The sequence below is a fragment of the Spea bombifrons genome, chromosome 2 (genome assembly GCF_027358695.1).
Source record: "Spea bombifrons isolate aSpeBom1 chromosome 2, aSpeBom1.2.pri, whole genome shotgun sequence".
Classification (NCBI taxonomy): domain Eukaryota; kingdom Metazoa; phylum Chordata; class Amphibia; order Anura; family Pelobatidae; genus Spea; species Spea bombifrons.
In genome coordinates, this window is record NC_071088.1 from 62,675,204 (window position 1) to 62,696,134 (window position 20,931).

Here is a 20,931-nt window from a genome sequence, read left to right on the forward strand (position 1 = left end):
GCTCAAGCATTTCGCAATCTCCTCCTTCTCTGGACTTTGCGACAGTACTAATGTGAAAGCAGTCTTTCGGTATTAAACCAGCGTCGACAGTCATGGGGGTTCCAATGTCCCTCAGGCTTCCATCTGTGACCGGGCCGCACCCTGTGGGCTGCACTGACATCATGGTGGGACTTGGCAAGGAGGTATATGCTCTGACATGGCAGGCACCGGGTAGGGATAGGTAGGGCCGGCGTTCTGTGCCGCGCAGGGGATGTTTTGTTTTCGTGTAATATTCAGCCGTATTATCTGCTTGTTTTCTACGTGCAGGGCAGCTTTTTCCGCTTCTACTATCCCAGTGCCTCTTCGTGTGACCAGCAGCACCCCCTGTGGGCACCAAGTACAGAGTACACGACGGGACTGGTCAGCTCTTTAGGCATGGAGAGCAAAGCAGCACAGTATGGGGCTTCATTGATACTCGGTAAGGGGGTAAACAAAGTAAATGTTTTATATTTTGTCATGTGGCATAAGGAGTTATGGTAAGTATAACATAGATCTATACATGCTTATATATATTTTGCTAACACTGTACATATATATATATATATGTGCATGTGCGCAGGGCCATATTGATGATGACGAGGCAGCCCTGGCACTTTAATGCTAGTGGCCAGCTGGTAATATAAGTGCGGCCGACGTCTGGATATGCGGAGCTGTACATTAACTTTTTACGCATGCAACCTGTCATATCCAGCCCATGGCCACACACTAAAGCACCCTGGAGCGGCGGATGCGATCAGTGTGTGTCGCTGTAGCGGACCCTGTCATCCTCATACTTCTGGAAGACAAGTCCAGGTTAATATTATGTGGGCTGCATAACTAGTGAAAAATAGGCAATGTAAGCCATTCACCAAGGGAGCCAATACACTCATATAATGTCCCAGGTCACAAATGGACCAACCACAAACATCCATTCCTAAACTAATAATATGTAATTGGGAGACTCACTCTAAAAAATTGTCAGCCATGGATCGTGGTTCAGCACAGTCACATTACAAAATGTATTGGCCTGGTGTTCATTCTAACTTGCTTCTTCAATCACATTTGAAAATGGGTTATAATTGATTGATTTCTGTGTAATGTTAGATCTGTACATTAACCCCTACAGTGATATGTAAATTTTAAGAAAGATGATTAAAACAGATGAATCCCAGTTTCTGTAAATCTGTAGTAATATATTGCAAGGGCCACTTAGGTCTTGTCGTCGTTACTCCTCTCCTGGATACCGTGACTATTTTTAAAATTATTATTATATTTAAACCTCTGGTGGATAACCTTTATCTCAGAGGAAATAATTTAATCACCATGAAGCTTGCAGGTATGTATAAATATATACACGCACGTATACGCACTGAAAGCATACTGTTATATTGAACCCCTCAGTGTGGGTGCTGAAAGCTGAAATTATGTTATTCAAGTCTGATTTGTAATAAATGAAATAAATAAGTTGTGTTCCTGGACACTCAATGGATGGGCATTATATGTATAATCAGTATATGTAGTATATTGAACTGTAAATTATACATTTTATAATGTATACTGTTTTGGTTGACTTAACATGGCATACGTGTATGTTTTGTGGAGTATCCATAGTGCCTCCCATGTGCTTCATTCCACTTGTGATAGCTGAATGTCCTCTTAATGTTAAAATGTATGTTTTCCCAATTTGAAAAAAAAGGGGCATTTTTTATTTATTACAGATGAAACGTGTTATATGGGGCATTAAAGTGTCTCTTTTTGCATATAGGTCGCAGTCGAATACCGGTCTCATGGAATGGGCCGATTCTGCATGGAACGGACAAGAGACCACTCATAATCTTTTCTCACGGGCTTGGAGCCTTCAGGTGAACTGTTCACATTTAAATAAAATGACACTTTGAAAACAGAAACATAATACAAATAACTGGAACTCAAACATTACTCTAACCAAAACATCATATTTTTCCTTAGATAACTTATCTAGTTAGCGTATTCCAACTTGTAATTACAAAGCCAGACAAAGGGTTAGGAGCACATAATACATGGTTGTAGTCTCACAACATCCATTTGTTTGGAAATTAAATCTTTCTATTCTTGTTACTTAGGGCAGTATACTCTTCATTGTGTAGTGAGTTGGCATCGCATGGCTTTCTGGTGGCTGCCGTGGAACACAAGTGAGTTACTGAACAATTCAAAATGAATAATACAATGTTAATATATATATATATACTGTAGGGACAATATAAACGCAAATCTGTTATCTGGTTTATATATTTTAAAAGTAAAGTTGGTTTGGCAATCAATGGGTCAGTTAGTTTCTGTGGAAAGCTAAAACCTGAATTCGCTGTCCACCTTAAAACAAAGCTTGGTCATCAACTTTTTCATATTCTGTGCAAGCTTATGATTAAATGAAGTTTGTCCAAGCCATTTCACGTCAACCCTATCGAGTAGAGCTAAACCTGCAAAACGTGCGATATCCAGCACAGACAGATGCTGTTGACATAAGAAAGTATTATTTATTCGAGATATGGTATTGTAAGGTCAAACAACCAAGGGATATCCAAAACTGCTCGTTTATCATTGTCTTTACAACTACACTGCAGAAAACTGTTACATACATGAAAGTTGGTAATAACAAGCCCCATAAGTGATGTTCACTCATATAATATGTGGGACAGATTTATGTAATTGCTGCACTGTAATTTAATTAACCTGGGTGAATTTAGCCGATTTTGAGGAGTGCATCAGAGAAAAAAGATAAAAAAGAAAACACATGGGAAACAGCAGTCCACTCCCCTACATACATACAATAGCTATCTGTGGTTTAAACACAATAGCAAATACAAAATATATCAAATAGTTGGTGTTTTAAGGATCTTATGTCTAAAGTGAGCTTTCACAGATATTGATTTTAATAACTGAGTGACTCAGTACTACTTGTTGCTGATATTATTGTGATCTGTTCATACTGTGCCTGGTCCCTGTGCGCCCTATTGAAATGCATCTCCTGGCAGGCAGATATCTAGGAGGGGAGCAAATGCTGAGAGTGGATTCTGATGCCATGATATGCATAAAAGTGCATGGCTGGAGTATTCCTTAATATTGTTAAAATTTCAGCTAGAGAGCTCAGTGGGTGCCGCATAAAATATTGCTCTATTTGGAGTGCGTATTTTACCATTATAATTGTTAAATCACAGGGATGGGTCAGCATGTGCCACATATTATTTTGAGGATCTACCCCACACACATTCCCAAGGGCACCCACAGAAGGTCTGGGTTCCATTTAGAAAAGTGGATCCCGGAATGAAAGAGTTTTATCTCCGAAACTACCAGGTACCTCTGAATCTTTAGATACAGTATACATTTCCGGCACTCTGCTGTATAAGGTCTTCTCTTTAAATCAAAGGTTCACAGACAGAACTGATTATAGACTACATTACTGCTTTACCATAATAGAACACGAGCACATGCATAATTCTAGCTGTGCTTCTGTTTCTTTTGTAGCTACAACCCACGAGTGGGACCTTCACACTTTCAACCATTTTGTACTTTTGTACTTTGGTACAACTTGTTTTTATTAGTTACATTTGAATGACAGGATTTTCTTCTTGGGCAATTGCGTTTTTACTATGGGTTCTATAGTTGGGACAATGTACTTGTATATTGAAAGAAAACCATCGCTAACATATCAAACCAAGTTGCAGGCCAACCATTTTGATGCCTTTATTTCAAACCATTGCCCACTCAACATCTAAATTATACATTGGTGAAAAGGGCCCTTGACTGGCTGTTAATTTGTCTTCTATATAAATGAGTAATAGAAAAAGATATGCAACATTCAGTGACTTATTTCTACATACACTTATAGTGCTCCAATCATCTCCTCAACATCATGTATGTTCTTGATTTTTTTTATTGTTTACCAATGCATTATTTCCCTATTTTTACTTAAGCTACATCAAAGAGCAACTGAGTGTGTTAAAGCTGTTCGGGTCCTTGAAAACATCAATGCAGGAATGATAGAATCTAGCATCACTGTGACAGACTTCCAACTGCACAATCTGACGGTATCAAATATTAGTATGCTGAGCTGTATGAGTGGATTTTAAAAAGATTTTATATGTTTTCTAAATTTGCCATCAGATCTCTTACACACTCTCTCTTAGGGCAGGATTGATCTCAGTAGGGTAGCCATCATGGGTCATTCTTTTGGAGGAGCATCAGCTTTGCTTAGTTTGGTCAAAGATGATATTTTTAGGTAAGTAGTGATCCAAACTTGCTAGAATGCATATTTTTATACAGTATTACACACATATATAATATAATATAATATATATATATATATATATATATATATATATATATATAGCCCAAGGGAAAATGGAGTATAATAAAGATGAAGTGCATCAATATAAGTTTTAAACATACATCTTGATGCTATCTGTTGACATTGTGATCTGACACCCACCAGTTCTAATTTTTACCATTGAAAGGTACCAATAATTCAAAGTTCTGCCCCCAAAAACTCAATGCACAACAGCAGTGGATTTTCAAGTTGTCACTGGTTTTACAGAAGCATATACCGTATTTGCTCAATTATAAGACGACCCTGATTATAAGACAGCCGCCCAAAATTTGAATATTAATTTAGAAAAAGCCTGAAAAAATGACTACCGTGTACAGAAATCGTTTTACTAGTAAATATTAATTCACATGTAAACTATTTTTCATATTTAATAAAAACTGTGATTGAGAAAAATGATTTTTTGTTTTTATTTATTTTTATTTGCCAACCTGCCCCCCCCAGTTATGCACATCTGCCCCACAGCTTACCACTCTGCCTCCATGATATGCCTTTTAACCCCCATTATGCCACTCTGCCTACAGGAATGCCTTATATCCCCCATATGCCACTCTGCCCCTCCCTGACTTACCAATGCTTCCCCAGACTCGTTCCTCGTACTTCAGACTCCCTGGTGCCTAGTGGGGGCAGCCGGTAGACAACCTCTGCTGCCCGTTAGCTCCGGCAGCAGACCTTTCCGTTGCTCAGTCATAGAAGCCCCGGCGGAAGTGGTGGCGGCAGCAGCGGAGGTTGTCTGTGCATATCGCGCAGACAACCTCTGTTGCAGCGGGCACTTCTGCCGGGGCTTCTATGATGGAGCACCAAAAGTTCACGTCAGGCCGGCGCTCCGTCATAGAAGCCCTCAGAAGAAGTGCCGGCAGCAGCGGAGGTTACCAGAGAGGAGGATCCAGGGGATCTGGATCTTAGTCTTATGGTCAGACCTCTATTTGATGTCTGATTATAAGACAACTTTGAATATAAGACGTCTTATAATCAAGCAAATACGGTATTGATATAAATATATGTACAGTATACAGACATGTTCCATTATCTATTACTTTATCTTTCTCTTCACTTAGGTGTGCAATCGGGCTAGATGCCTGGATGTTTCCTCTGGAAAATGCTGCTTACCCAAACATCCAAAAGCCAACATTATTCATCAACAATGAAAATTTCCAGACAGCTTCCAGTATTCAGAAAATGAAGAAACTGAATTTTGGACAGGAAGGGGCCAAAATCGTCACAGTCCTGTAAGTTGGAGGGTATGGTGCATTTTACTGTAATGTTTGTCCTTAAAATATACAGTAAATGAGATGAAATTCAAAGAAACCTCCCTATGCAACATATACAGACAACTCTTCCTCCTAATGAGGAGCAGTTCTTTATCTCACCATTTCATGTTTCTCATTCAATTGTCAAGTACAACAATGTTTTCTGTCCTCAGGGGATCCGTTCATCAGAGTCCAACGGATTTTGCCTTTATGACAGGGTATATGGCAAATAAAATTCTTGGACCTCGTGGGACAATTGATCCGCAGATCTGCCTGGAGGCCACAGTTGCATCAGCACTGAGCTTCCTCTATAAGCATCTGGGTAAAATACCATGTTTGATCTTCTTGGGGTGCTTTTTTTCCTCACTTTCTTACTACACATCATCAGATGAGGGTGCAGCCCTTGTGGACCAGCTAGATCACATAGGTGCATGGCCCCTGTGTATTTTCTGTTTGCTTTGATTGTTGCTGACAATTTCCCTGTCCGCACTAATGTCGTTTTCCCTACACACCTCTTGTTTGATCTGTTTTGACCTTCTTTGCTCTGGATTTCCCTATACTGAAAATCCAGCTTCCATATGAATGTTCTAAATGGTTTCTATTTTTGTGCATGCTACTTTGTATATAGAGTCTACACCTTTTAAATAACAGATTTTTATATCATAAAAAGCAGGAAAGCATGAAGATTTACCTTGTATCATATTCTATTCTTGAGAAGCGACTCTTGTTCTGTCTCTGTTCTGATTTTTGAGTGCTGTTAACACCTTATTCCTTTTTGGGTGTGTTTGTCTTGAATTCACATTTTTGTACTTCAATGTCAACTAGTTTCTTTATTTGTGTCCCTCATTAGTACTGCCTGAAGATTCCCCAAAGTTGCTTAAGTTAAGTGGAGCAATTAGGGACCATCTCATTGAGGACGTTTCATCAGCAGATTCCAGCAAACTGTGAGATATTTCAAAAGAGACATCAAAGCATCCATTTCATAAATACCAAGATAAATACTAAAAACCATTAATTGGCCTGGGACAGACAGGTGGTTTATTGTCACACAGGGAGCCTTTTTGATGCACTAAATAAAAGCAATATACTGTTGAGAGACTGCAGTGTCATGGAGGAAGCTGCCGGGTGTACTCACGCTGAAGTCATTGTTGTGACAGTTACAAGCTCTTCAGAGGACACGCTGCCTGCAATGTGTAGCTACCAAACATAGAACATCATCAATTCTGCAACACTGTTATATAAAGACTAAGCTGCAGTAAGTAGTTTCAATTCCATACAGACCAAGGAAATTATTGCAATTATTTTTTTCCCCAAGCTATAAAAATGCTTAGTACAATATAATGGAAAAAAATAAGTAATGCCAATAAAGAAGAGATGCTATAACAACTTGGTTTTACATTTGATTGTGTTATCCTTTCACATTTACATGGCAATTTTTAATTTTTCTACAGTAAATTGAAATAAATCAGAGGGTGCTTACAAGATGAGTCATTTAAGAAAAGGTGGGAAAGTGTCCCTTTTAAAAGGGACAATACCTTTTTTGCCATAAAAGGCTTGCAACATTCACCATTTTCAGAGAACACAAGAGCTCTACTCACTTACAGCAGCCCTTTGCTAGAATATTTTTATTTCCGGAAAAACTTAGCAGTTTAAACACCTGCAGGCTTGACTTCCTTTCCAGAACAAACTGACTTTTGAGGCTGTGCAGAATGTTTTTTTTTTTTTTTTTTTTAGAAAACCACGAATATCATCCATAAGCAGAAACCAACAGCTTTAGTCCCAACAGCAATCCCTACACTGCTAACACCCAATTCTCTGCCCTAGGTTAACCCTTGGGTTCACTGGTTTGTATTCCATCACACCTGGTCACAGCTAAACAAGTAATGTTAGAAACGCTACTTGTCTAGTATACAATGTTCCTTTTAAGAGCTAAAAGGCAGATGCAGGGATGTTTGAGGTATCCTCATCACTTCTGCTACTTTGGATGAAGGGTACACCTTAGCACACACACCCTGCACTTTTTGCTTTTTCCCCATAGTTGCCTGGGCTATGGCTCATTGTTGATGGTTACATTTTTATAATAACAGCAATGGTCACTTTTGGCACCCTTTTGTTGTGGGTTTGATTGAGGATATTCACTGAACATAACTGCACACACACTGCAGCCAAGTCCCAGTAGCCTCTGCTTTTTAGAGGGGATGTGGGTTGGCCTCTTGGCTTCGACATTCTTTTTCTACATTGCAAGGAGAGAAGGAGACATTGTTACAGACAAAGCCATTGTTTTATTACACTAGCTTTGTCATATGATCACTCAGATCGTCACAATCACAGTGACTGCAGGGCAGTGGACTCTGCTGATTGGATCCCATGGTGCAAGGCTGTCTCCTGCACTGGAAAGCATCATGTGGTAGGAGCATACAATCCTACTTTTTACATGTCATTTCATGCTGTCATAACAGTCATGTTATATTTTCATGACAGTGTGTCATGAAGGCCCTAAGGGATTAACACTGGGGTATAAGCCCTTACACTACTGTCTGCAACACATTCTATCATTAACCTTTAAAGTGCACTTAAAATGAAAAATGACAAAATATTTATCTGTGATTGGATTTTTTAATTTTTTTTAGTAAATATATACAAAATATTAAACTATTGGTTTACGGGGTCAAGATGGCCCCCATTATTCACCATGACTGTCGTTGAGTTAAATATGTGTGTTGCTGGTAAGGTAATGCAAATTGCAAGTTGAGCTTAAGTCAATTACAAATCACATGAACCCGATAGCAATTTGATAAAAAGGTCAAACCGTTAGGGTGAGACAAATTCCAGCAATCTGATCAACTATCACCTTACAGTTACCACAGAAATACACTGAAAATCCCACTTTTCTATCCATTTTCTTGCATTGCTTGTATGGGCTCTGTCAAATACATGGTAATATCTCACAATATTATATAGTGTATAAAGAGGGGTCCATGCTATAACAGTATGGGACTCTCAGGACTGCTCTGAATGTCCCGGTTCCTTTTTGAATTATTCTATGTTCTGTAAGTCAATTTAACCCCTTCAGTACCGGGACGTACCTGGTACTTCCTGGTTAACAGTCACCGGTAGACCGGGACGTACCAGGTACGTCTCCTCCAAAAAATGCCCCCACATCACCACAATCGCGGTGATCGTGGGGGCGCTGCTGTCTGCCCAGGACTCCTGGGCAGACAGCACAGCCTGTCTAAGCCCGCCCCCAAGCCTACGATCACTCCCACGGAGTGATTTTGTAGGCAGAAACAGCGATTGCAGAAAAATCTGCAATCGCGGTTTCAGCTGCCACTGAACAGGGAGACAGGGTTCACCACATGAGTGTGGAGACCAGCCCCCCCACCCCCTCCCTTGCTCAGTTAACCCCTACCCCCACTCTTCCTCAATTAACCCCTTCAATGCTGCGATTGTGTATGACCCCCCATCGCAGCATTGCAGGGGTTAATATTAGTCCCCACAAGCTTGTGGGGACTAAATATCAGTCAATGCTGTGCTTCAATGGAGCATCAGCATTGAAAGAGTTAAAAAAAATAATAATAATAAAGAAAAATAAAAAAAATTTAAAAATAAATAAATAAATAAATAAAAAATTAATAAAATAATAATAATAAAAAAAATTAACAGCACTGACCTGAAAGTCCAGGGTGCTTCCAGGTCAAATGCTGGGCTGGGCTGATCAGATCGCTCCTAGCCAATAGGAGTGATCGGATCATTATGGCAGCCCATGGATGACCCTGCTCTACAAAGAGAGAGGGGTCATCTAGGTTAATTATGAAAAAACACAAATTATTAATAAATAAAAAAATCATAATTATTACCTGATCACTTGTCGGTGACATTTTAAGTCGCTGATTATTGATCGGTCTCCCTGATTGATGTCAGCGGCCTAAACCTGTCACTTACAAGCAATCTGATAAAAAAAATATTTTAAAAAATGTAAATGCACATGTTCCAGTTTTGCCCTCATAGCTTCCTCAGAAAATGCATGAACCATGCATGTGAGGCCTTGTTGGACTCATGGGATGTTGGTGAACAAAATGTGGTGTTTTCTTCCACTGTTGCACTTATGGTGTGCAAGAAATTCAGTGCAACATTGAAATGTACGCGTTAAAAATGCAATAAAATAATTTCCCTGTGAAGTTTGGCAGACATCAGTGAAGAAATGGCTGGCTGAAAACTGTCAAAACTACCCTAGTTGAACACCTTGACTCGTCTACTGTTCATAAATATATACTTTTATGGGGTAATTTACAGTGGGGGGCTTCCAAAATGTCCCAAATGGGATATGGGCCCAGCAAACCAATTTCTGAAAATTCCAAATGTGAAAACGAAAATGCGCATGTTCCAGTTTTGCCCTCATAGCTTCCTCAAAAAATGCATGAACCATGCATGTGAGGCCTTGTTGGAACCGGGGGATGTTGGTGAACACAATTTAGTGTTTTGTTCTGCAGTTGCACATATTCTATACAAAATATAATATAAAATCTAAAGCAACATTGCAACATATGCAAAAAAAAAACAAAAAAATATAAAAATACCTCAAAATTTGGCAGCAATTGGCGATAAAATCCCTGTTTGAAAAGTGTCAAAATGACCCTAGTTGTACACCTGGACTTATCTACTGTTCATAAACATATAATTTTGGGGGGATAATCAGTATCTGTGACAACTATTGCAGTTATTAGACTACCATGCCAAATTTGAAAAAAATTGCATTTCAAAAACGTGATGCATGCCTTGCAATATTTGCCCTATACTGGTCAAAATAGATAAAAAATCCTGGCCATGTTGGGTGGTTTCCAAATCAGGACAACTTAATGAATATATCTGGGATAATTTTTTCCCATTGGTTCAATATGTGTACAATTTGTATGTATACAAAACTGTAAAAAAATGCTTTTTTTTCATTTTTTCCCCACTTTTTCCAGTTTATTTCAAACAAAACAATGTACTACCCAGCTTAATAAGGTTTCAAATGAAAGCCCTACTTGTGCTGAAAAAAACAATATATGATTTGTGTGGGTGCACCAATTGATAAGAGAGAAATTACAGTTGAAGAAAGACATGGCAAAAACACAAAAACGGCTCTGGTCCTTTAGCGACACGTTAGTATCAAAATCCCGGTCCTGAAGGGGTTAAGCATCATCTTGACTTCTTGTGAAATCAACCTGTGTGTCATCGGGCATAGTCCTGATACTATTTTTCATGTATTCCCAACACCTTTTTCACCTAGTAGCTAGATTCAAAACAGCCATATAGGCTTAGCACACATACAAACCTGAAAGCTGGAAGAACTTCAATTTTTAAAACTGGTTATGTTTGTTTCAACATGTCTTCATACCAAGCAATTAAGAGTTCAAAAATCCTGTCTCCCTTCCAATCCCCTGTAATCGACTTGTTTGTGTAAACCAGATACACAAGCATATCGGTAACAAATATTAGTTGCCATCCAAATTTTGCACAAAAACCACTCCCGTGTGCACGAGTCTTAACATGATCGCTGTCGGTATGTAGGAGCTTCCTTTAGATAAAGTGAGTTACGGCCCTCCTCGGCTGTTTCTGTAAGTCAGATTGTTATGTTATATACTACTTGTTATGGCCTGTCTACCTATTGTACAGCGCTACGGAATATGATGGAACTATATAAAACAATAAATAATAATAACGTATACCTTGTATCTAGTTGTGAACTGGAGAGTACTGCTTACATACAATAAACTACAGGGTTAATCCATATCTGGCTATTTCTGTACATTCTGCAGAAAGCACCTGGCAATCTTGTTTATCATGTGCGTGGCAAACAGATGTAACCTAAAAAAAATACAGGGGGAATGGTAGATAAAGCATAGGTTATCCCTGTTAAGGACAAGAACAAAAAGTCATTGTAATGCCAATAGTCCTGATGACTGTCACGTTGTGGGCACATCCCTTTGACTGTCACTGTTGTCTGGGATTCAGAACAGGGGACCATTACATCATTTATCTAAGATGCCACCCAGTCTGTGACACTGAACGATAGACGGTCCACCCACGAGACTCTGTGATTTGTTACTCTAATATCTTTACACCAGTCTGCAAAGCAACCGTCACTTACATCACCCTATTAACCCCCCAAACATCCTTCATTTAGGTTATAAAATCAGTAAATTTGGTGATGCTCTGAAAGCCGCCTCTCAAGTCGGGTAAAACACACCTGTTACACAGCGCGCACGGCGCAGATTCCGCATTTACACTACAAAGTGGAAAATTACATCTTTCACGGGGTCCCAGGGACGGTTAAGAGGCGGGCTCAGAGCCGGTGGGGTTTGATCCCAAGCAGGAATCATGAGCCAATGATGGGCGTGCAAGGGGTGTCACGTGACCGAGGTTGGCGCTTTTGTTCGCTGGTGCTGAGAGCGCGCATGGTATTCAGAGGCAGCGCGACAGGTGAGATGTCTGTGGGAGCTGGCTGTTGTGGCCAAAGGCTATAGCGGGTTGTGTGGGCGCGACTTTTATTTTATTTAGATTTTACTGAAGGCGCATTATACCCATGTATTATATGTATATATTTATAAATCTATATATCGTAGTTCTATATACCTACAGCGAGCAAGTCAAGGCAATTACACCATATATATACTGTAATGCTATGTGTGTTTGTGTGTATATATATCATCTTATATGCGTTATATGTCTTTTAGTGCACCTGTTTCTCGGTGTGGTTTTGCAGCATTTACAGCAATCTGTGCCTCCTGGATTTTTTTATATTTTTTTTTTTGTATATAATAGGCGCGCGCTTCTCTTTGTTCAGGTGTATGTCTGGCCACTCCTCGTTTCTCATTGGCTGCTGGGTCTGTCTGGTCCTTTCGCTCTCTGTTTATTGGCGGACGCTGATCGATTTCCCCCTCACCTCCTTTGTTAATAAAGGCTTAAGGTGTTCTCTAGCGGTCTTAATACATATTGGCGCTGCTAATTTTGTAACTGTCCATTTCTGCTTTACCGCTAACGAAATTCTCCGTTTATTTTTAATGTATTTTCGCTGCTCGCTCAGTCATTGTTTGAACGTGTTGACAGGATATTATTGCTTGCTAGCGGGTGGGAGCGGTTCGCGCTTCCTTTGTGTGGGTCTATAGTGGGAATAACAGATGTCCGCGCCCACCTGGCTGTCTCACGTGTATATTTCCACTTATGTGGCCAATGGCAATGCGTATTTGTATCCCGTTATATTATAAATGCTGTGTGTTTGTTCGCTGCTCCGAGCTGTTGCATTGGCAGGAAAAAAAAAAATGGGCGTGGTGGCATAGTAACCCTTGTGTGCCATGCAGCGTGGTTTCTACCATTGTGAAGCTTCACACAGCCTGTTAAAGCTTTTAGTGGGTCAACATCCTCTAAATGTTAAAAATGTGAAACTCTGGTGTTTGGGGAAGGGTAAGGTGAGTTTGAATCATGAATATCTTATTCTCACCCACCCCAAAAAAAAACCGGTAGTGTTGCATTATTATAGCTAGATGATGGAGATGCTCTATACGTTCCTTGTTGCAGGTGGCTGTGAAAATAAGCAGGTATAATATGCTGTTACCCATACTGACTACATTTTAACAGCCCAATTGTGCTCTGTTTCAGCTAATCGTACAAGATTTACCAGTTGAGCACACCACAATGGCGGATGCAGGTACCATTTGGCCAGCTTTGTTGAATTGTGGGACCTATTTACTTGAGGGGGGCAGGTATCGCCAATTAAGGATCATTAACCCTCTTATGACTGGATGTTTTACACTATAAAGACCTGCTAGTTTTGGTGATATATTTTAATGCTGTTCATTAAAAATAAACTTTACATCTGCTGAACCTCGTGTTCTTATTTCCATAAGCTAATTATAAATAGTCAAACACCTTAAAATTCAAAAAATGTTGCTACTGAAATACTCTGTGCTCTGTTCTTTGTTCAACGCCAGCTGCACATTTTTAAATTGACCTGTGTGGTTAGTTGCTAGTAACCTTTGATTGCTTTTATCTAGCTTATGTCATTCCCCCATAGGCTTTCAAAATTCAGATGGATGCAAATGTGAATTTAAGACAAATTCTTTTATTGTAATTCTGTGCTTAAAGCGGTTTTGTAGCTAACAAGACAATGGAAATGGTTTTATGTACATTTAAATTTGTTGTTTTTTTTTTGTAAGACATTAAAGTAAAGGAGCTGGAAAAGCGTGCTTCAGGTCAGGCGTTTGAGCTCATTCTAAGTCCCCCATCTGCTGATGCTGCTCCTCCAGATCTTGCCATTGCCTCTCCCAAAAAAAAGGAATGTTCACTAGAGGAAATTCAGAAGAAGCTGGAAGCTGCAGAAGAAAGACGAAAGGTGAGACAGTGTGCATGGGTCTCCTTTCATGGAACTGTAATTTGCATGGCCTGTGAGTGAGGTTTGCCCAGCTACGTTAGACCCTATGTTACAAACTGCATGTAAGAAACACTTGTTATATAACACATTTAATTCAGGTGGTCAGCACGGTTCCCGCATAGAAAATGATTGATGTATGTCAGATGACCTCGCTGATAATATATACATCAGGCTGTCTCAACAATTCATGCAGGCCACTTTTAGGGTTGGCCCTGACTAATGACGCTAAGTTGATACTGCAACTCTTCTGCAAATGCCAGGTGTAGCAAATAACATCACTTTGAGCAGGGTCCACAACTCCCCTCCCCCCCGAGACCAAATTATGTAATGCACTATATATCCATCTGTTGTACAGCACTGTGGAATGTTGGTGTTGTATAAATCATAGTGTACTGATTTTGTTAATTGGCATGTTTCTTTTAATGTTAAGATAGAAACCTCAACTATATAGATAACAGACATCAGGCTTTCATTTATGCCATGTAAAGCAATTTAGAACTCTAAACATTGACATACAGGCTATTACTAAGCAAGTGCATATATGATGGCAGCAAACTCTAACACTGGCACTTATTTGGGCACTTGATAAATGTTGTTCCTCCCCATACGAAACACCTGGGCTTTAATTTTACAGCTACCAACTCAGGTTCTTATAATCTACATTATACGTTGCAACCCTTTTAGAAAAGGATATGTCAAGCGATATGGAAACGAGTGTCCTATGTAAACCCATGCATCTGTTCACATGTTGAAATAATCAGTATGTGTTAAAAGCCTACCTTGTGCGTACATTGAGCAATCTGCTTTTTAATGTGATAGGACAACAAAATATGATGCAATTATACAAAATGGGTAGTTTAATCAAGCAGATGGGCAAAAGATAGTTGCCTTTCTTGTGTATCAAATCACCCAGCCTTTAAGGGTGGTTTAAGGGGAGGGGGGAAAAGGATGCTGATCAGTTATGCTAATCCCACAGTGAGACCCAATTACCCTCTGATTTAAACTTCTAAAATATCGCCCAGCTTCACTGGTAACCAGCACAAGCTACAAGTAGTTGTACATTTCTTTTACTTATGGTGTAACTATAGTTCTCCTTTAACCCCAGGCTTTGTCATTAACCCCTTCAATCCCAGGGGTTTTTTGGTACCTCAAAGCCCGGAGCAATTTTGCGCTATGTCGGTTCAGCGACTCCCTTCCTGTGAATAGTGTACCCATGTAAACTATATATTTCTTCTGTTTTTCTTCCCAAGGAGAGATCGAGCTTTCTTTTGATACCATAGTTGGATGATTAGCTGAAAATTTAGAATGAGAAATTTAGTAAAAACTAGCGAAAAATTTAAAATTTCCCTCTGAATCCTTACAAAATTAGGTAAAGTGATGGAAAATCCCCTCCAAGTTTATCAATTCAGGTGTCCTGATTTCAGAAATACCTAATTTATATAGATTTTCCATACTTTCCCAGCACCAGGAGCATACTATTAGGTGTACATTTTTTGTATAAGTTTTATGCCTATGGCTTAACAGGCTTGGGGGCTGTGAACGGGGGCAGGAGGGTTATAGTGGCTAGATGTTATGATAGGGCAATGGGATGTTTTTTTTGTTTTTTTTTTTTTTTTTTTTTACAAATGCAGGGCCATGTGTTACATTACAACAAGGGCCATGCAGCCATCTGTTATGCATATGATGGCTGGAGTGTTCTAGAGGTGCTTTAAGCGTTCAAAAATACTCCAGTTTTGTGGCTGTCCAGATATGTGCTGAAAATGATACAGGCAATTACTGACATGAGTCGCATACACCTAGTGAGGAAACTATAGCATTTTGAGACTTGTCACATGGGTGACTTCTTTCTGCTCCTAGAACAGACATAAATAACTCAAGCCATATTTAGGACTTCACAAATGAGAAAATGACTGGTTTTCCCTAAACATGAGCTTTCAACTGAGGCTCATGCTTCTATTTAGGGCTGCAACTAACAATTATTTTAATAATCGATTAGTTGGCCGATTATTTTTTCGATTAATCAGATAAAAAAAATGAATGTAAATTTTTCATTTATTTAAAATAATTTACTAAACAAATGATGTTAAATACAAACAGCAGAATAAAAAAACTTTGACAATACATTTCTTGTCTTTATTTCCCAACCAGCCCCCCAATATATGGACATTTGAGCCCAGGCTTGCTACGCTGCCTCCCACATATGCCACGCTGCCCCCCCACATATGCCACGCTGCCTCCCACATCTGCCACGCCACGCTGCCTCCCACATCTGCCACGCCACGCTGCCTCCCACATCTGCCACTCCACTCTACCCCCCACATGCCACTGTGCCTGATATGCCTTATACCCCCTGAAACACCACTCCATCCTCCCCAGACATGCCACCCTGCCCTCCCCACATATGCCACGCCATGCTGCCTCCCACATCTGCCACTCCACAATGCCTCCCACATATGCCACGCTGCCTCCCACATCTGCCACTCCACGCTGCCTCCCACATCTGCCACTGTGCCTGATACGCCTTATATCCCCTGATACCCCACTCCATCCTCCCCAGACATGCCACCCTGCCTCCCAGACATGCCACTTCTCTACCCCCAGATATGCCACTCTACCCCCAGATATGCCTTATACACCCTGATACACCACTCCGTCCTCCCCAGACATGCCACACTGCCCTCCCCTCATATGCCTTAGATACTGTATATGCCTTATACCCCCAGATATGTCACTTCACTGCCCCCAGGATTTAGATTCCCCTAAATTAACCCTAAACTCCCCATTAACCATAACTGCCCCTAAATTAACCCTTAACACCCCCTTAACCACAGCATCCCCTAAATTAACCCTAAACACCCTATTAACATAACTGCCCCTAAATTAACCCTAAACACCCCACTAACCATAACTGCCCCTAAATTAACCCCCACCTCCCCTAACTTTCAGTAGCCCAAATATATATATATATATACATACATACATACATACATACATACATACATACATATACTTACAGTTAGATGAGTGTCACAGCCATGTGGTTCTGGCCTGGAGAAGGAAGGGGCGGGGCCAGTTGTCACAGTGATTACAGGGAGGGGGAGTAAGTAGGAGCTGCTGCTGTGAGACGGTGAGTCAGACTAAACGGATTATATAATGAGGGGGATTTTTCAGAGCGTTTGCTCTGAAAAAACCCTCATTTTATAATCGATAATAATCGATTCAACTAATCGATAATGAAATTCGTTGCCAACGAATTTCATTATCGATTATCGATTTTATCGATTAGTTGTTGCAGCCCTACTTCTATTGATGGTTTGCACTACTTATTTACTCTGTACGTCAGTACATATGCAGCTACTCAAAGTGCAGACCATATGTACACCGTATCTAACTTGCATGAGCAATGGCTCTAAACACACTCGCATGAAAATCTATCAAGCATTTTACCTCTGAGGGTCACTTTATATAGCACCAACCATTTACGCAGTGCTTATTACAAGACGAATATTCAAGTGCTATGATAAGAATTTACAGACTAAGACAAACTACATTAGTGCAGAGGACACTGCTTACAATCTTGTGTTTGGCAATTAATCATGCTTTGTACTAGTCATGGTTGCCTTGTCTTTTCTGTTGACAATATCCAGTATTTCTCTATAGAATGCCTTAAATCTGTTGTATGCGACAACAAAAATACCCTTGTTAAATTTTCAGTAAGCTACCTATTGGCTTGCCATGCAATGGAACCACTTTACGTTTAACAATCTTAAACTTTTTTTTTTGTTATCCTACACATGACAATTTTTGCAGTGGTCACATTTAAAGGGATGCTATTTGAATGGTTCAATGAAACTGCATTGTGCAATAATGTATGTGTATCATATGGTAAATTCACTCGGAATACTGGGGCACCAGGTTTTTAGAACTAGTGTTTTGCATATTGTGAATGTTCTTAAAGCTCATTGGACCCAGAAGGTATAATTTCAGTGAAGATGCCTCCTCTGCAGGGAATGCAGTTATTGGGCACACAGATGGAATTTGTCCAAGCTAGAGCCCTGCACGGGACTTTTTTTATTTATTTTTTTTTATCCCGCCCGCAATGTGGGTGTTCTGCTCCCACCACATTTGTGGCCAATTAAGCCCACCTCCTTACCTGAACTTCAGATTTCCTGCGCAGTCCTGCAAGGCTGCCCTTGAGTTGCTCCCTCGCAGTGTCTCTTCTCTTGCTCCACCCAGGAACAAGGCGGAGTAACGGGAAGTGATGTCACATCACGTGACTCCGTTTTGTTCCTGGGCAGAGCAAGAGGACACTAAGGGAGCAGCAAGAAGGCAGCCCCGCAGGTACAGTGCCTGACCTCCCGCCTGCAAGACCGCCCGCAAGGTTTTTTTGTTTTTGGTGGGACCCACCTCCCAATGCAGTCCTCTAGTCCAAGCTCTGACATCAGCTGTGTACAGTAATTGAAGGATGTTTATGAACTGGCTACCTTATTCTTTATAGTTACATGAGGCTGAAATACTGAAGCAACTAGCTGAAAAGCGAGAGCATGAGAAAGAGGTTCTTCAAAAAGCTATTGAAGAGAATAACAACTTCAGCAAAATGGCAGAAGAAAAGTTGACCTCTAAAATGGAAACCAACAAAGAAAAAAGAGAAGCTCAAATGGCTGCCAAGCTGGAGAAGTTGCGTGAAAAGGTTTGTGATACTTGGTGGAAGCTCTTCTCCAACATGTCTATCCAAGTCTCTTGACCCTCTTGCTTTGTACTTTATTACTCAAGTGTGGTTTCCACGACTGATTCCAGGGGGGTACTACGTTATCAAGACCTTCCTTTAAATATATGCTATTAATGTTGTGCTTCCTGTATGATAAACTACCTTCCATGAACCCCCCCACACACACACTACATTAGAAAAAATAAGTATAAGGGCCTCCTACATTCTATTCCTAAAAACACCTGTAACCAAATGTGTTTTGTGTCCTAGGATAAGAAATTGGAAGAGATCCGAAAAGGAAAAGAGTGCAAAGATGCCACTGAAAACTGAATCTCACTGTGTGAAACTGACCCAGCAGTGCTTAGCGGTTTATTGTCAGTGTTCCTTCCCCTTTATTTGTCCTGATGTAGATGGTTAAACTGTGCCCTGTTTGCCTGTATGATGAGGAATTGTATATATTCACTTACCCGGTTTTCTTACCTGTGCTTGTTTCAGTGGTACTGTTCAGGAAAGTTTAGGTGTGGGATTTTCTTGTATTGTTATACTGTTGTCAGACTGTTACATATTGCACTTAAATCTCTCATTCTGCCTATTTAATAGTTTGTCTTAATAAAACAATTTGTCAGAAACATGTCTTTAATTGTCAAGTTTTCTCTGCGTGTTCTGGTATCAAAACTTTTTTCAGAAACACACTGCTTAAGAGCACTCCAGCCATCACGATAGGATGCATATTTGTTTTAATTGACTGCAGAATACTTTACAGCAGTGATTCTCAACCGGTGTATCCTCTGGACCTGCATTTGTCTCTGGTCATTAAGTTGCAACCCAAAAATTTAATTTCTGAATTATATTTTTTCATAAAACTTGTGCAGTATTCCACATATGTGTGTATATATGCACTTTTTAAACAGTAAACAGACGGATACTTGGCACAATGAATAATGCAGTAATCAGCACTAGTGAAATGAAAGCGCCATTGAGGCTAAATAAACTAATTGAAACATGAGGTAGAACTAATGGGAAAACTGGGGATGCTTTTGAGGGGTGTCTCAAAGTCTGGGGTGATGGTAGACAAAGCAACTCTGAGGTCATGTTCAATGTCTATTCTGTTTCTATGCTTTTGTCTTTCACTGAACCAGAGTTCATATGACTTCACATGACTTGTCCACAATGCCATTTCCTTTTTGAATTTACCCCCCCTTCAGTCTGTGGAAAATGAGGGGGACAGGGGTTGTGGTGTCTGGGTAACTGGGGCTGAGATGGTGTATAGGAGCTGTGGTGGGGTAACAGGGGCTGTGTCCTAGTGGGGGACAGAGGCAATAGGAACAGCAGAGCAGATCATATACGTATATATTAAACAAACGATACAGAATGTTACACACTCAACACTCACTTGACCGGAAGCAGTTGCAATATGCCCGGGTGCTAACAATCCAAAAAGTATATACAGCAAAAAAGTTGATGCACTTAGCGGGTCTTCTTTTTATAAAATGTATTTACTTGGTGACGGTCCAATGTTTCGGCTCTCAATGAGCCTTTCTCAAGAACCAGTTCTCTTATAAAAAGACCTGCTGAGTGCATCAACTTTTTCCTGTGTGTACATGTACATATAATTAGTACACAAAAAATATATATACTTAACTCAGAAAAGATGAGGGAGTGGAAAGGCTGTCCACGGGCTGCAGCAGGAAGAAGGGAGGAGCAATCAGAGAAAAACTATTCAGTTCCCACTAGGAGCAGACAGCGACCTCAAAGCAATCAAGCAACTTGCTTTCCAGTCGAGGACTAATACCAAAGTGCATGCTGGACCAGAGGCTGCCACATTGCCCTGATTGTTGCAGCCGCGGTCCTGACAGCCTGCGGCTCGCAGATTGCCGCTAGAATGTGTAAGGCAGCCACATGAAAGTGATTTTTTTTCCAGTATGCCTCCAGTCCGGCCCTGACCCTCTGCGATCCACCATGCTCAGTAGAACTCCCATTCTTGTCAAGGAAGCTGAGCAGCAGCCACTCAAGAATGTGCTATCTGAACACTGTTTTTTTTGCCAACATATTAGCCATGAGTAATGTGATCATATATCTATGAGGACTTGGATTGATTCATCTGCAAACTAGATAACAATGCAGCTGTGTACCTGGAGCGTGAATATGTGCTTACTATGAGATGTGTTTCCTCATGGTCCTC

General features: G+C 40.3%; 2 protein-coding genes across 3 annotated transcripts; both read left to right on the forward strand.

Moving 5' to 3' along the window:
• Positions 1-44: 44 nt before the first annotated feature.
• On the forward strand, positions 45-7,026 carry PAFAH2 (platelet activating factor acetylhydrolase 2). The gene is made up of 10 exons (XM_053454511.1): positions 45-182; positions 307-457; positions 1,784-1,880; positions 2,121-2,189; positions 3,213-3,348; positions 3,969-4,082; positions 4,182-4,273; positions 5,437-5,607; positions 5,802-5,950; positions 6,479-7,026. The coding sequence occupies exons 1-10, from the start codon at positions 93-95 to the stop codon at positions 6,574-6,576; spliced, it is 1,167 nt and encodes a 388-aa protein (XP_053310486.1). The 5' UTR covers positions 45-92; the 3' UTR covers positions 6,577-7,026.
• Positions 7,027-8,378: 1,352 nt separating this feature from the next.
• Positions 8,379-19,378, forward strand: STMN1 (stathmin 1). 2 transcript variants are annotated; one of them, XM_053454533.1, is made up of 5 exons: positions 8,379-8,383; positions 13,301-13,318; positions 13,827-14,002; positions 18,540-18,731; positions 19,020-19,378. In XM_053454533.1, exons 2-5 carry the CDS (start codon positions 13,306-13,308, stop codon positions 19,077-19,079), a joined length of 441 nt encoding a protein of 146 aa, XP_053310508.1. In that variant the 5' UTR covers positions 8,379-8,383; positions 13,301-13,305; the 3' UTR covers positions 19,080-19,378. The 2 variants fall into 2 exon arrangements, with proteins under 2 accessions (XP_053310508.1, XP_053310507.1); XM_053454532.1 differs by lacking the exon at positions 8,379-8,383 and adding an exon at positions 12,050-12,093 and having other exon boundaries at positions 13,270-13,318.
• The last annotated feature ends 1,553 nt before the right edge of the window (positions 19,379-20,931 follow it).